Genomic DNA, 16,446 nt, shown 5'->3' on the forward strand with positions numbered 1-16,446 from the left:
CGTTTATGGACTCTCAGCTATGTGATTACCTTTCCCCAGGAATACGGTTCAAACTTTATTGCACTGCGTTGATGCCAATTGAAGATGAAGCTGGTTTAGCCCCACTTTTAAGGCAGCCTGGATGACTGGTTACCGAAGAGGTCCTGGATCCTTTTAATTGTTATGTCAAATATGTTTGGTGCAAGTTTTCTTCTTAATACACTCAACTTTATTGAGACCTGCACTGCACTAAAATAAAGGGAGACTAACAACAGTAACATCTTGGACTGGGATGTGATGCACAGTGCAATTCCAAACTTTGAGTTAAGTATTTGTATCTAATATTCCATAAACAAAACAGCATTCATATTAATGAACAAATTCTGGTATTTCTGCTGACAGCACTGAGATGCTGTATATTTACTAGTAACCAGGAATAATGACTCTTCCCTTTAAAAACAATATACAAAATGATCAAGCAACTGCTTGAACTGATCCCAGCCACTGGTAATTACTCTGAGCTGGATTCAAGTCCATCGTTTTTTAGCTCATTTGTGCCACTGCAAACAGGGTCAACCCTATGAATGCCAGTCTTCGCCTAGCTCTAGCAGTCTAAACCGCTAGGACACATCAGTTTTGAACATGAACAGAAGCACACACCAGACCGTTTCTGGTCTTGTTCAGTTGCACTAGAGAAGTTAAAATTGACTTCTATGGCACAGTGAGTTCAAGACCTAAATCTGGGCATACCCATCCTACTACGTTTGACTTAACCCCTTCGCTGCTGGCGTCGGCCAACGGCCGCCGCACGCTCTACCTTCGTAGTGCTGCGCACGGCCGTTTACCGACGCGGCCCCGCCCACTGCGCTAGACCACCGCACTACAGCGGAATTGACGCCGCAGTTAAATAGGCAACACCGAAAGTGATTGCTGAAATGCTTGAATTCATCTCAGCCGTGCTTACTATTACATTGTGTTTATTGTATTTTGTGCCAGACTGGCCAACCCAATGCTAGCCATTCAAGTTCCCTCTCCAAAAGGAATCGTTCAGTTTTAAGCGCAAGGAGAGAATGGAAACATATGCAACCCCAGACTAGGTTCAGTCTTATTGGCAACCTGACACTTAAGACCCCACAAGTTCACATACCACTTCTGAACTTATCCCTCCTGCTTAAGAAGAAGCACTTAGACAAGTGATGGATGGACTGCTTGAATTAATCGTAACAACCAGGGCATGTTCCTTTCCTTTGTTTTAGGTTTCTCTTTTCCATTACAGGCAGGAACCAACCTTATTCAAATCAATCTTGACCCCCTCCAAGTGGCTTGGTCTGGGCAGTTCCTATTGGAAGAATAAGATCAAGGCTGGCAGGGCTGTTTCTGTATTGAAACAGTAATTATCAGCATATTTATCAGTGGCTGAGATTATCTCAAACATTTTATGCTTCACTATTCTATTCTGCTAACTGAGAGACTTAATTGCAATGGATATGTATATACATGGGTCAGTAGCTCGCTATACCATAGCGCTTGCGCTTCACCTGACCAAAAAGGCCCAGCAAGGCTTAAACTAGGCTGTGTTTACTTATGCTCTTGTTCAGTGTATGTGGTCTAAAAGTTCAGGCTCGAATGTTGGTAGTGAAGCAGTACCAATGCTGATTTTCAGGGGATTGTTTCATGTAAGAGCAAAAAAACAATGGAATGGAATAAAGCACAAAATAATTATTAGTGACCGGTTTTAATTTAGACATTCCACCCCTGCTTTTCGCTGTCCTTAAAAAAGGCGTGCCTAATTGCATCTCTGTAAATGGAAAACTTGGAATGTTTTATTACTATACAAGAATGTTTGTGTATGTGCCTTAATCAAAATAATACAAAATCCTAAATAACACAAAATAATACAATAACCTGGCTAAATCAGTACTCTGTATGTCGAAATATCTTTGTGAATAATATCAAACTAAATGTATGTCAACTCCATAATTGACTGCTATCATATAGGCAAAGTAAGCATATATAGAAAATATAGATTTAACGTTCTTAACTCCATATTTACTTACTTTATTGATGTGCTGGTAGTCAGTATCATGGAGTCAATGTAAGTATATGGCAGTATTAAAAAAGTCAATATATGGGGACAACAACGATCAATTAGTTGCGTAAGTATTATATTTTTGTTCTTAAAATTACAATACCTCCAAAAATGTTTTTCCAAATGGCTTTTTCCAATGCTGGAATAAGTTTCCTTCAGTTCTTTATCACAATTGATGCGTAGAAACAAAGTGATCTTCACTCTGCTAGGGGCAGATAGGAGGTGAATACATGTACGATAACATTAAGATGGCTGACATCATATGCATGTTCCCAACCCCTTAATCATCAAATTCTAAGAGGCAACACATTCAAAATGAATAGAAAATGAAAGTTAAGAACAGATAATCACCAGGAAAAATAAGTATCAAAAAGTATAACATCAAGACTAGTGACTAAGGGGCCCTATGGGGCTGACCTCAGAGCAAGCTTAGAAAATATGTGGAATTTGGTTTATCTCAGATTTACCTTTGAAAAAGGATTTTAAAATCAAAAATCTTTTGTGGGTCCTAACTGGATATTGTCAGATTTTGACGTCATAAGGCTGGAAAGTCCCCAGCATGAGGACTTGGTTAACCATAATATTTCTGCGTTGGATTGAATATAGAGGGAATATTTGTGCCTTCCTTGCCTCCGCTGATGTAGAAGAGGAAACAGATTACCGTGCCATCTCTGTGAGCTCTGTCAGTTGTGTGCAGGAGGGGTGGAAAAGTAGAACGACGGAAATAGGATGTCATAGTGTCAAAGAGATTCATGGTACTGTCAGTGAATAGCAGTGTTCTGTATGTATTATTTATTGGAATGCCAATAAAAAGAGTTTTAAAAAAGCTGCAGCGGGGACAAACCTACAAGCTGTGTCTGGATTTGGGCTGCAGGAGCCCACAGAGAAATTGTGGGCGATCCTAAGCATTGGTGGATTAGTAGTACGAAGACTCCTTCTGAGCTGTTCCAAGTCATAAATTCAAGCACTGCGCTTTGTTGTACTGTGTTGCTCGTACAGGTTCAGGATTTAAAAAATTGAAAAATTATTTTCCACTAGTAGTTTCTTCAAAAACTAAGCACAGGTCTCTGGAGATCCTGTCCACATACATCAATAGTTGCAATAGTGTTGTATTATTATGCTACATTCCACACAAGTGTAACCAAATATGTGCAATTACAGGATTCCAACACTCCAAGTCATCTTGACATCCAGAATGGGACAGAAATTACCTCTTGACTCAGCTTCTAAAGAAATATCTTATTCCCAAGAGTCAAACAACTTCCAAGCAGACTATCTCAATATCCGAAGAGTTAAGCCTAGTGAGTTGGCTAGTTTCAGCTTTTCAACAAGTGTTCCCTAAGGAGCGAACATGGTTGGTCTAGCACATTTGAGGTATTTCATTCACAGGTGTCCAGAGAATATTATTCCTGCTTTTTCTCTTTTTCAAGTCTTGACCACTGAAAGAGTGGTACAGAATAGCTTGTCCACCAGCCCATTAGACAGAGAAAAACTAGCCAATGCTAAAATAATTCCAACCCTTTGCAGTTTCTCTTTTACAGCTAAATAAAATATTGTGATATTTGGACATTTAGGCAAGCCACACATCGCCAAGGCATTATGAATAAAAGTGATATGGTAAAATGATTCCTAAACTCAAAGTATATTCTCCCATTCAACACAACTCAACAGAAAATATATGAATAAACTAGCTAGAACGTCTATGGTTTCTTGGAGTCAAGAATTGCTAGGCATGCCTTGTAACTGTAATGGGCTCATGACACAGGTTGTTAATATCTTTCTGCCAAAAGGGTTATTCCCTTAAAGGCTCTTCCGTTTGTTCTGGCCTTTTGCTTAGATGAAGCCTTTGAATAACCATTATTGGTTGTTATCCCATTAGGTGCAGTAGCACGAGCTATTGCACCGTACACTCAGCCCAGAAAAGTAAATATTTCGATTGAAGCCAATCCTGATTAGCAACAGCAGCAAATATACAATTGATTACATGTCCTAAATTCAAAGTTGGGTGTTAAATCAATGAGAAAATGTACATGTTCCAAGGACAACGGCATTTAAGTTTTGAATATGAAGTCCCCCGCAGCCAACATAAAAATATTAGATGTTTTAATTATTTCCCTGAGATATCACCCACAATCCTGTATGCTCAAATATTACATTTATATCTATTAAATCACAGACATAATTCAGAAATATAGGCGAATGTATTTCAATTTCTACTTCTGTAACTGCAGAATATATGCTCTTTGAATTCTAATTTATAATATGTAAATTTTTAATTCTCATATACTGTTCAGGGGTTGCCTAGTGTGTTGGTGTCCTGTCAAAGCAGGCCTACAGCTGTATGTGAAGCAAAGCCTACAGTGCATTCTTTGCCTCAACACATTTGGATAGACCTTTCTCACAAACCACATAAGCTTGCATCCACTGACACAATGCAATCTGTGTTAGAATCAAAAGGAGTTAGAATCTTTCATAAATCATGTTCCTTCTTAACTTGATCAAATTCCTTTTGATATTCTTCATCTCACAAAAAAAAGTGTTCCCCTTCTTAATAATGATCTTAAACGTTTGGTCTTAGCCGCATAATTCTGCACAAAAATTTGATAAAATTCACATACCCCTAAAACAACTAGACTGGTCCTTGCTAGTAGGGCTGGGCACTTGGACAATTGCTTCAATTAACCTAGGGTGTGGCTCCATCCCATGGTGAGAAAGTAAATGTCCCAAATACTCAATGAAGCTAGTTGCAAAAACAAACTTCTGTCTGTTAGTCACTATGCTTGCTTCATGCAACGCTGTCAGAACCACATTCAGATTTTTATCATGTTCCATTTTACTTTTACCTGACACAAAAATGTCATCCTGAAAAACTACAATGCCTAGCACCCCTTCCAGAATCCTCTCCTTAACGAGCTGAAAAACCAAGGCTGCTGAGGCTAATCTGAATGGCATTCTTTTAAATTGAAAAGTGGCAACAGGGGAAACAAAAGCAGTAAGATGTCTGGAACTGATATCCCACTCAACATGGTGATATGCTGAAGCTAAGTCTAATACCGTAGGACCTGAACATGTAGTTACAATGTAATCAATTATCTGTAAGGGATGGGAATCTACCCATATTTCTTTGTTGAGTGTACGTAAATCTACACAACCCGTAAGCCCATTTACCTTCCTTGCCACAACCAATGGAGACAACCATAATGACGATTCAATGGGTTTGATAAACCTTTGTCTCACACATTCTTGCCAACTCATCTCCCAAATTGACTCTCATGCTAATCTGCGCATTGCGCAATTTATGCTTTACTCGGGTGGCATTTTCCTTAACTTTGATTTCCTGACTCAAACCCCCTTATGTGGTTCAGCTTGTCAGCAAATAATGTTTATACATGTTAGTCCAAAACTTGCTTCACCATAATTCTCATCACCCACAAAATACACCTGCTCCCTGGTCTTAATGTCATGCAGAATAACCTTTGGTGATACCACCCCAATATATTCAAGCCTTTCTTAGCAACACACACTTTGCCCTGTGTTATGAGACTTTTAAATTTCACAAATGTATCTCAAAATATCCTTTTAATTCTATTTTCCTTCCTTCGTATGACACCGGATTTGTACCCTGTGGTTCCAGTTGTTTGTTATCCTAATTCTCAGCAAATAGTTCTTCAGTGATCATTGTCATTCTTGCACCTGAATCCATTAGTCGATTCAATTGTTTACCATCTACATAAATGCTTGTATATGGATCAATACATTTGTCAGATTCATCTTTCACAACCAGAACTAAATCATTCATAGTGTTTACTATGCTTTCATTCATCTCAAAAGCCTTCTCCTTCTGGTTGACACTATTCATTTTATCCTTGGATTTGAAAACTTTGGCAAAATGACCTTTTTTGCCACACTTGCGGCATGTCACATTCTTTGCTGGACATGAACGTCCATTCGGGAAATTTGATGAGAACCCACACCGAAAACAAATATTCCTCTGAATAAAAATATTACCCTTCTCTCTCATTCTAAACGGCATGGCATTCTTGTTGGACTTTACTGTAGTGTTTTGTTTTACATTCTGCTCTTTAACCCTTTGCTGATTTATCATTCTTCACTAACTCCTTTGATGCAGCTTCAGATGAGACAATATTTTTACTATGATAATAGTTTCTTGCAAAGAAGGATTTTTATTGTGAGTAATTTCTCTTGTACTTCCTTGTCTACACCGTACAACAATTTAATCTCTTATCAATTGTGACGTGAATCCTTCAAACTCACAATCAGCAGCCACTATGCATAAAGTAGCAACATACACATAAATACCCTCGTCAGGCTCTCTGGTAAAAGATTTGTGCCTCAGCATGACCGGACTTGGTTTTATATCAAACAGTTTTTTCTAGCCTAGCTGCAGTATCCTCAAATTTATCTAGTCCATCCTCTCCTTCTGAAAGTTCTAAAGGCAGCAAATCTTCAAGTACAACTTTCCCCGCAAACCCAAGATTCTGTTCTAATATAAACAACTTGCATTCAGCACCGAATCTATTTCCATCAACAGCACCTAAATACTAAAGGCCTAATTATGACTTTTGCGGTGTGGGAGCAGGGCCGCCACGCCACCGCCCTGCTCCCACACCGCTAAAGCCATGTGAGCACCACCTGCCTGATTACGAGTTTTCTCATGTCTGGCGGGCGTTTCTTTGGCAGTCCCATGGCGGTGCCTCTGAAAAAGGGCACCGCACTGAGAGCACAAAGGCAGTTTTTGCATGGCATGGACTCTACAGTCCATGCCGTGCTGAACTGGGGTGCACGCACATAGGGGGGCACAACATGTGCCACTCTGCATGCACCCCATAGCCCTTTCCTCTCTGGCACAGTTTTCATGGCAGGCTCACTGCAATGAAAACCATGGCAGAGAGGAAATTCATAATATACTTGGTGCAGCACCACCAAGCATATTGCAGCCTCAAGACTGCCGCAACACCGCCAGGGATCCTTGATCCTTGGCAGTTGCAGTTGTCCCGTGGAGGTCTGACCGCCCAACTTGTAATAGAGCGGTCAGACTGCCGGCGCGGCAGTGCTTGCACCACCACCATGGCTACATCAATCCATCGTACTGCCATAGTCATAATGAGGTCTCTAGTGAAAGCTCCATACCATGTTTTCCACCTAACTGGTAGAATTCCAGGGAGCTGTAAAAATGGTGGTGGTGGATGAACACTCTGCATATTACCCCTTAAATATAAATATAATACCTTGTAGTATTATCCTATAAAACACACACATTAATAAACAATATCTGCAGTAAATCACACACAATACGTTAAACCTGTGAGGAAACAAAAATGCAACTGTTTTGTTTTTTCTCACCACATTACATTGCAGTGTGCCATAAGTAGGAATCCATGCACCAAATTAGATGGAGAACTAACCCACTCTCCATAATGTTTTACTGGTTAAGAATGATATGCGTACTCCCGCAATTGATCCACACCAGACGATTTTCTTCTCCTCACGACACCGCCTTGGTACCTACAAACATAGTAATATCAGTTGGTGCACGCACGATGTTCTTCTTCTCACAACCATGCATAGATATCAACAATCGTACGATCCTTTAGATGTTCCTTCAATACACAGAACAGCGCTCTGAACCCTATCTCAAATGGTGCAATGACTATAGTACATTTGTCCGATGCTTTAATTGTTCCGCTAATACGCATAATCGCTCTCTACACCTGATCCAAAATGTCATGATGGCTATAGGATTGGTGTCAATCCAGAACAGCTCGATGACTAAAGGACTGGTGTGAGAATGCGTTGCTTGATTGCTTCACACGCCAAACCAAAATGGTGTGGTCCACAAATTTCACGCGATCTAAAATGGCACTGGGAATCATGCCTGAAACTAAAAGGGCATCTGGAGGCATTTCTACACTTCATCTGTTGCTGTCTCACTGCACTAAGGCTGCTCCTCCTCCACAGTGTGGCGTCAAGCTCCTCCTCCACAGCATGGCTCTACTATGAACTGAGGCCACTTGTACTAAGACTGCTAATCCACACTGCAGCCTCAAGCTCAAAATTTATGAATACTAAATAACCTGGCTTAAACGATCAAGGCACCTGCTTTAGTTCACCAACCCTTTGTAAATACAATACAGCTAGCCAATTACCAAGAATCTGGATGCTGTACGACTCATCATGTAACCCAAAGCTCCCTGGAGTCTCAACTTACTCCAGAACCAACAACAGGTTTGAATCGTAATATTCCATTAGAACTATACATAAGTCATAATACAGTCCCCTGAATAATGAATACTACAAAATGTAAGTTAGTTGGCAACTTATGTTACTAGGTGGGAGAGTGAATCTCTAAATCGCTAGTTTGCACCACTGTCATTTGTTAGGCCAGGTAGAAAAAATGCTAATCATCAAATTACATGTTTCATATTTTAGATGCACACATAGAAATTGAACATTTGTTCTTAATATTTTATATGACCAGTAAAATATGTGAACAGCATCGCAAGAAGAGATACCATCTTGCAAATGCCTCTGGACAGAGTTCTCTATTTTCTGCACAATGGAAATTATGAAACACTAAAGTGTACATACTATCACCTCTCCATTAGGATAGAAGGCCATAGCTCTGGATGTGTGCCTGAATTTCTACTTAAAAGCTAAACCTTTCATGGGAGGTGGTTGCTTTTGCTCCTTTGGCTGTGTTAACAGAACTTTGAAGCAGAGGTCAGAACAAGTCTATTAAAAAGCAAACAATACAGAGGAACAGCATGGTCTTACAGAACTTCTTCAAGGATCCGCTCTTGTTTCTCAGTACTTTGCACAGACCTCTACTTTGAGGGTTTGCCCTAGAAAAACAAAAAGTAGATACTAAATGACTCACCAGATGGGCCATCTTTAGCATTTTCAATGAACGTGCACCTACCATGTTACTAGAAGCAGTTTTTGAAAATATTCCCCACTTATTTGGTGGGGAAGAGTAAGTATGGTGGGATTGAGTACCAAAGGCAGTGCCTCCACCGTTCCACATCTACAGCGACCGGCTCGTCGGACTTCTTTAGTGTTTAGAAAACCTATGTAGGAGGTTGTTATAGCCAGGGAATGCTACCTGGAGGAATAACCAGGTCCTCATTGTCCAGAAATGCCATGACCGCATAATTGACCTGCTAATGATTGCATCACAACAAATATTGACATTTTGTGAAAAGTGATTACCTTAATGAACAACCATTAACCAGGGACCAGTGTTTTCTTTATCTGAGTGTATTGCGTAAGGCAGCTTTTTAGAGTGTGTACCTGGATAGGTGTGAAAGAAACAGTATTGCTGGGATTCAACTAATTCAACCCCTCAGATAAAAAGCTGTTAAATGACTCAATAAACATACATGAATTTCATTACTGTCCATAGGAAGTTTTAGCACCAGGAGAGGAATCAAATCCCAGTTCTTTACTGCTCTGACAGAAGAGCAGTGAAAAAACAAACGTGATTTTCACTTTTCTTATGACACACGGTGGACAATGGTCCTTCCTGTTCTTGCAGAGATTTACTGAAAGTGGTGGAAGGGCAGATGCTGATGAACACCCTTCCTGAGTTCTTAAGAGACCTTAGGGAAATGGTGAAATATGTTATGGTGATCTTCTGTAACCCCTATTTCCTCAGCTTCCCTGGATCGCCACAGACGGGCAAACTTCTTGGTAGGTGATGCTCTGGCATTGGCAAATGCAATTTTCACTGGCCCCTGTGAGTCTACAAAGAACCAAAGGAGATAACAAACATTTGCCTGGCTCAGCTGTGGCTCAGTGTAACAGCCACCATTGAGCATGGCGCATGCTTTTTCACTTTTAAAGAGACTGGTTCCATGGCACATGGGAGGCAGGGTGAGAAAAGGCTATAATAAGGTGGGAATGTTTGGGAGGAGACCAGATATTTTTTACACAATAATATGGCTAATGGTCTGGACTGCTGCAAGGTTACAAAGGCAAGTAGGACACCACAAAGTTTGTTTCTAATGATATTCCTTGGAAGGACGGAGGGAGGGAAGTAAGCCCTGAGGCAGGTGGGGGGGGGGGCAATAGTTTAGTTTAGACACCGCTGGAGAGGTCTTTGGGCGTTGTGGGAGCTAATTTCCAAATAAAGCATAACATGCTAGTGAATGCAAGAATCTAATGGTCAACAGAAAAGATCACCTGTGTTAGATGAAACAGTTGAATTTCTTGAACCCGATAAAGCAAACAAACTGACCATCTTTGAAAGCCTTTGTAAACGTCAGATCATCAGGTACGAGTTTGAGGGGCAATGGGAGCTTATTTCTCTATTTCGCTTCGAATCACTCTTAAGGAATTTCCAACCCATGAGATTTCCCTTAATCTGGGGATGATCAGGAGATTGATTTGTCAACCACAACTGACAGGCGGATTGTGTTGTTTTGCATTACAATGTTAACTGGGTAGATTGAGAGGTGCAATAGTTTTAATGAAACAGGCAGAGTTCTTTAAAGCTAATCTACTTTCCTACTGGCAGCCAGTGTAGAGTCTGCAATAAACCTGATGCTGAATAAAACCTTTAAAGCCAAATATCAAGCATGCCGCATTACATTGTATATGGTAGAATCTATTCATGGTATCTTTGTGATTCTTAATTAGATTGTGTTTCAGTAATCAATTCTGACATGAATTAATGCATTTTTTACCATAATTGTCTGGGAAAAGGTGTGGAATATTGAGGGAGGTCTTATTCTCCTTTAATTTGTTTCTGGTTACCAAATTATGATTTTGACTTGTATCTCATATTCTGGTGCACCTGCGTTTAGTTGATTAATTACTACTTTCATTCTGTGTGTAATGAATTTGTTTGATTGCTCTCCCTACAGGTGAGGATGAGCCTATGACCACGGAAGCACTGGTTACAACAGTTCCTGTAAACAAGAAGGTGCAAAAACCGAAAGCATTTGAGGAGCGAATTCCAGTAAGAGGGGTCACCCTAGAAATACTGCGTGATGCTACTTCACAAGACCCAATCGATCCATGGCACATACATCTAGATATTCACCGACTGGTTCAAGTTGAGCACCAAAATCAGGCATTTAATCCTGTTCAACATAAACACAAACAGGTTAGCTTTGACGATGAGAGGATGTCTTTGGAGGGAAACGGAGACACTGAACCTGTGCATCCCCTCTTAATAGACAGTCCCACCGAAGAAAAGAGTGCACCATTTAGAAGTATTCAAAGAAAGCCTTCTTGGAAACCACTGACAACCACTTCTTTAATACATCACCAACTCTCATCCATTAATCATATGTCAGGATCAAACAAACTATATTATTACCCTTTCCCTCAAAAGAAAGGACCCAGGATTTCAGAAGCTGCCAGGCGTCTTGGATTATATGTCACTCAGTCAAATATTTGAACTAACTAGGCAAACACTGTCTAATGTTTCTTGAAAAAGAAATGCGAGATGCAGGAAACGCCCACGGTGGAATGCTCTAATGGAGAAAGGCCAGCCATTGTTCTTCTGATGTTTGCCAAAACACCTTTGCGGTACCATCTTATTCAACAAAAAAATCAAACAAGGGAAAGAAAGGTTTCTGCCCTTGAAATTCTTGGATCTTTTTCTATACTCTTTGTACCTAGCTGCCTTTGTAGTTTTCATTGTGTCTGGCTGCATCAAGGTTGGCATGCGCTTGGGTTCATCCAGATATACTTGAATGATTCACAACCTAAATGGCAGAGCTGAACATTGCCTCCTATTTTGTTTTTTTGTGTTATTTTGACACATGTTGCTAGGAAAACTTTTCTCCCATTTATGCATATGCAGATTCGCTCTTGGGAAATCACTTGAACCTTCTTGACAATCAAAATCAGTTTAAAAAAACCTATACAATGCCTTAGCAACGACATTAGGTTGTTCATGTTGTCATGAGCAACTGAATTCCTGAGACTACAAGATTTCCTTTACAATTAATTCTGTGTTGGCCACTTTGGCTACTTCACTATTATGGACCTACATTGTGTACTGATTAATTTGTACATTTCTGTGTGGGTCTTTCAGATGTGTAGTAAATGACTTTAGGTGAAAGGATTGTTGTTAATACATTGAAAAGAAATAATTTCTCCACCAGCAAACTTCAAAAGACTTCAGATTAGTTAGGATGCTATAATGATCTTGTCTTACTTTGAAGACTTAATTCATAATAATAACTGTTGCCTTGTCATGATTATGTAGAACAAATATTTAGTGTGGTTGTGTGTTGTATATGTTCTGGGTTCACAAGCGTGTTTGAAAGAACATTCACAACAACATGGCTGTTGATATTGCTGTCAGATTACTCTAACATTTGTTTAAAACGATTGCTTGTTATCTTACTAGACCTAGAAAGATTTGTATTGTTCTAAACTCTGATAACATTTATAGGAACATGGATAAAGATGATATAGTAAATAGTTTTTTTGGACAGTACAGATTCCTTCTTCATGCATGACAGTTACCACAAAGGATGCACGTAAATGATTTACGAAGCAAGGCAATCAAATGTGTTAGAAAGGATGTATGATGGCAAATAATGGAATGACAGAGTCAAATTCAGCACCCTTAAAGGACCATTGAGATTGATGCAAATGGGGAGAAAGGCATTTTATGCCAAATAGAGCAAGTTATTCAAGGAAGAATTATAACTGATGCTGCCAGAATGATATATAAAGGCACTCTTGTGAGTCTTAACAGTGTTTCCACTGAAAAAATAGTACAATCTGGAGCTCTGTAACATGATACATGACCTAATTTAGAGCTTGATTGTAAATTCTCTAATTTGTTCAGGAAGTACTAAGGCTGCAGAGGAATTTGCTGGCAGAATAATCATCCACCATGTAACTTGTTATGGTGGAACACATTTTGATGGGTAATTCTGTAGATTTAAGCTCCTCAAATACGATGATTTTGCATAACCGTCCAACTCTAAATGAGGCACTTAGACATTTTTTCTTAGAGCCTACTAACTCAGAATAAGCAGGTTCACATGAAATTCGGCCTTGCATACATTGAACGTTACATTTACATTTAATAACTGAGAGGTCTTGAAATGAGAGTCCATTTTGCCAAACGAGATGGCCTACAGGTGTTTGTATCAAGGTCCGAAGTGGTGAGTTGGGGATTATTAGTAGCTACACCGTATCTGTTAGTTTGTGAACTTGAATGGAAATGTGCATTTAATTAGAGCCTATTCACAATTAAAGACCATTTGCAGGCAAGTACATGTGGTTGGATGATCCCATCCTTTTTTAATATGTGCTATGTATTTCTTTGTAAATCATTGATGACCTTATGGTACAACTAAAATTTGTCTGCTGATAAACAGTACATGCGACGGTCAATTATCTCTCAGATAAACTGTCCTGCATCAGTAGAAAGAAAGGACCTCATCAAAACTTTTGAGTTAAAGGAGATAGTCTGTGGGAAGGTGTTAAAGAGAGTGGAGGCTCTTAAATCAGTTGGGGAAGTATTGCAATGTAGGTGAGCAAGAAGAGAAAAATATCAAAACACCATAGTACGGAGGTCAGTGTGGGTTCTGATAGTGTTGGCATAATGAACAGAGGAAGTGTGCATGATTAAAGAGTGGGATCTTCGGCACAAGGTGTAGGGCTCATATTTGGGATATTTAGATTTTTTTGGTTTTACAAATATGAGGCAGGTGATAGTGGGCAGAGCTGTCAGTCAAGATAATGAAAGAGGAAATTCGAATCTGACTGACGGTGAGCTCCAAGTTTGGAGGTAGAGGGTCACTGAGGAATGATGTTGGGAGAGGAAGATAGGACGATCGAATACTTTTATATGGAGAGGATGATGGGGAGGGTGTAACTGGCATAGCTGAGGTAGGAAAATTAGGAGAAGAACTTTATATCACTAAGAGAGCTTGAGTACACAGGGAGGATGTAGCGATGATAAAACCTTGTGGGACTCCATTTACAGTGATGTGTGCTCAGAGTTTGAGAAGTAAATATGAGAGGGATTTTTGAAGAACAGTGAGGAAAGCCTGGAGAGTTGAGGTACTCAAGACGTTTAAGGATGGACATGCTTGTCAAGAGTGGTAGTAAGCTGCTCCCAAAACAAAGGAGTTGCATGAGCATGGACTGGAAATAGTTCCGGAAGACAGTGCTAAACACATACCTGAGAGCGTTTTTGGTGGTGTGCCTTCAACAGTAAACTTCCACTGGTTCATGATACCCTACGGAGAATTTGTATTTCTATGGCACCCTAGTGCTAGTTTTTTCCTGATGGTCCTGAATTCACTACAGTGTTTTGATGTGTCATACTAACAGCATCTAAAATCCTTCTTCATTTATCACCGGTCTCTCTACCAGGAGATGGTTGTCTCCCCCTTGTTTCTACAGTAAAACTGCCATGTATTATTCTGAATGTCATCCTACCATTGCCAGAGATTAATATGCAAATATGACTTATTTTTAATGCAAAACAGAAGTGCCCCATCTAGGTCCAGGATATCTGCACCCTCTGCCAGATGTTCATGATATCCACTATCTTATTGCGTTCCATTTAGATACATTGCATGTCAATATTTTTTTATATTAGAATTCTGAAAGAATGTACAGCCTTCCTGGGCTGATGTTGGACTCTTCTCAAGTAAAACAAACTGCCTCACCAATTGATTCACTACTGGGCGTGTTTAAGACTGCCTCCTCACCTCAGTGACAACTGACCTTAATAATTAACATTTTGTAGAATCGTTGTACTTCTTTTGCTCATGTTATAATAATATACTGAACAGAGATTACAACATTTACTCTTGCCTGACCAAGAGATTCTTGCGTATTACTGCACTATATAAGTGTTATCATTCATTCATTCACTTGGAAGCCTTTAAAATGTGCCTTATGGTCATTTCCAGATCCGTGGACATTCAGCAGCATCTCGAAGAGCTGATTTTTCAATGACACAAGCAACAGATCTTTGAAGCAGTATCTTCTAGTGTATTTTGTTTCTACAGCTTTGGGCATAATTCATTGACTCGCCCTTTAATGTATGTCAAATTATGAATAATATGCATGTGTGTATGGCATCAATACATAAAAAAAGCACTTTATGTAAAATGTTGAGCCTTCACGTTCCCAATATTTTATGTCCTGTAAGAATGTTTGTATGTATGTATTTATCAAAAAAATATTAATATACATTCACTGTAATTTGTAGTAACGGATCATTCATACTAAGGTTAGTGTAATACAATGTTTTACCTAAAGTGAACTGTCTAAACATACATTTTTGGATATTTGTTGAATTTCACCAAACAGTCGACTAACCTAAATGTATATTAAAAATCTATTTTGGACTTACTAGTATTATATTGCCTAACCTGTGGTTTGCTGAAATACGAAAGTGGATCTTTGATGGAGTAGGTAGCCCATCTGGGTATGGAATGCTGGAGAAAGGCAATATCTCTTAGGACCCTTCCCTGTGGAATACTTCCCTCTGATAGCACTTCTGCTAGAGATAACGTTCTATTTTGGAGCCATTGCAATCTTTTTGTGATCGCCTTAATCTGTAACAGGACCCTAAGGTGCGAGAGGTTCTTTCCTTAGACCTTTAGGCTCAGTAACGGATTACTGTACTTTCTCAATCTCATATCTGTCCAATAGGAGTTAGGGTATATCTTAAGCAGTGCAAAGATATTCAAACATTGTTTAAATTTGTCTTAACTGCCTCTAGCCTACAAAATGTGAGATTGTTGGACTTTGAAAGTGGTAAACTGATCCCCAGAAAAGGCAAGAAACTCAAGCCCATTAGAAGGTACTTGATGTGTCTTCTGGCTGCTGCCAACACTACCTGCATGAATGAAAGCCTAAGTGAGTGAGTGTATGCAGGTGTATTTGGTTATGGTGCTTTGAATGGGAGCCATCTGCAAAGATGGTTCCAACTTAATAGCATCCACAATATGCGTCATTGCATCTTTCAGCACAGTATGACAGTGTGCCACCATAAGCTGTTACCATATAATGTAGAGAGACTATATGTTGTAATTTTTCATTGATCAAATAAAATTCTTGGGCTCTTATGAGTTTGCGGTCCCATGGACCGCCGTATTGGTGGTGGTGGTCTGTGCTTGGTGAGCTTGGCGGTCTGACCGGCGTATTACCAGTTGTACGGATCAGCTTTGCCAAGACAGTCGCTGGACCACCGTGATCGCCAGCAGACCGCCGACCGCCAGGTTCGCGCTCAGAGAAAGGCAGTGGCGGTCCAAGCGCGGTGAGCTCGGCGGCCTGACTGGCGAATTACGAGTTGGACCGATTGGCTTTGTAAGACCGCTGCTGGACCGCCGTGATCTCCAACAGACCAACGACAGCCGGGTTCG

General features: G+C 39.9%; 1 protein-coding gene across 1 annotated transcript in view; it reads left to right on the forward strand.

Moving 5' to 3' along the window:
• The window catches only part of C10H9orf152 (chromosome 10 C9orf152 homolog), a 231,624-nt gene extending 216,194 nt beyond the window's left edge, over window positions 1-15,430 (forward strand). Inside the window, 2 exon segments of the mRNA XM_078663211.1 lie at window positions 10,954-11,438; window positions 11,440-15,430. Coding sequence (XP_078519337.1) covers window positions 10,954-11,438; window positions 11,440-11,526 — 572 coding nt within the window. The 3' untranslated portion in view covers window positions 11,527-15,430.
• Window positions 15,431-16,446: the final 1,016 nt, after the last annotated feature.

Source organism: Lissotriton helveticus, chromosome 10, assembly GCF_964261635.1.
Source record: "Lissotriton helveticus chromosome 10, aLisHel1.1, whole genome shotgun sequence".
NCBI lineage: Eukaryota > Metazoa > Chordata > Amphibia > Caudata > Salamandridae > Lissotriton > Lissotriton helveticus.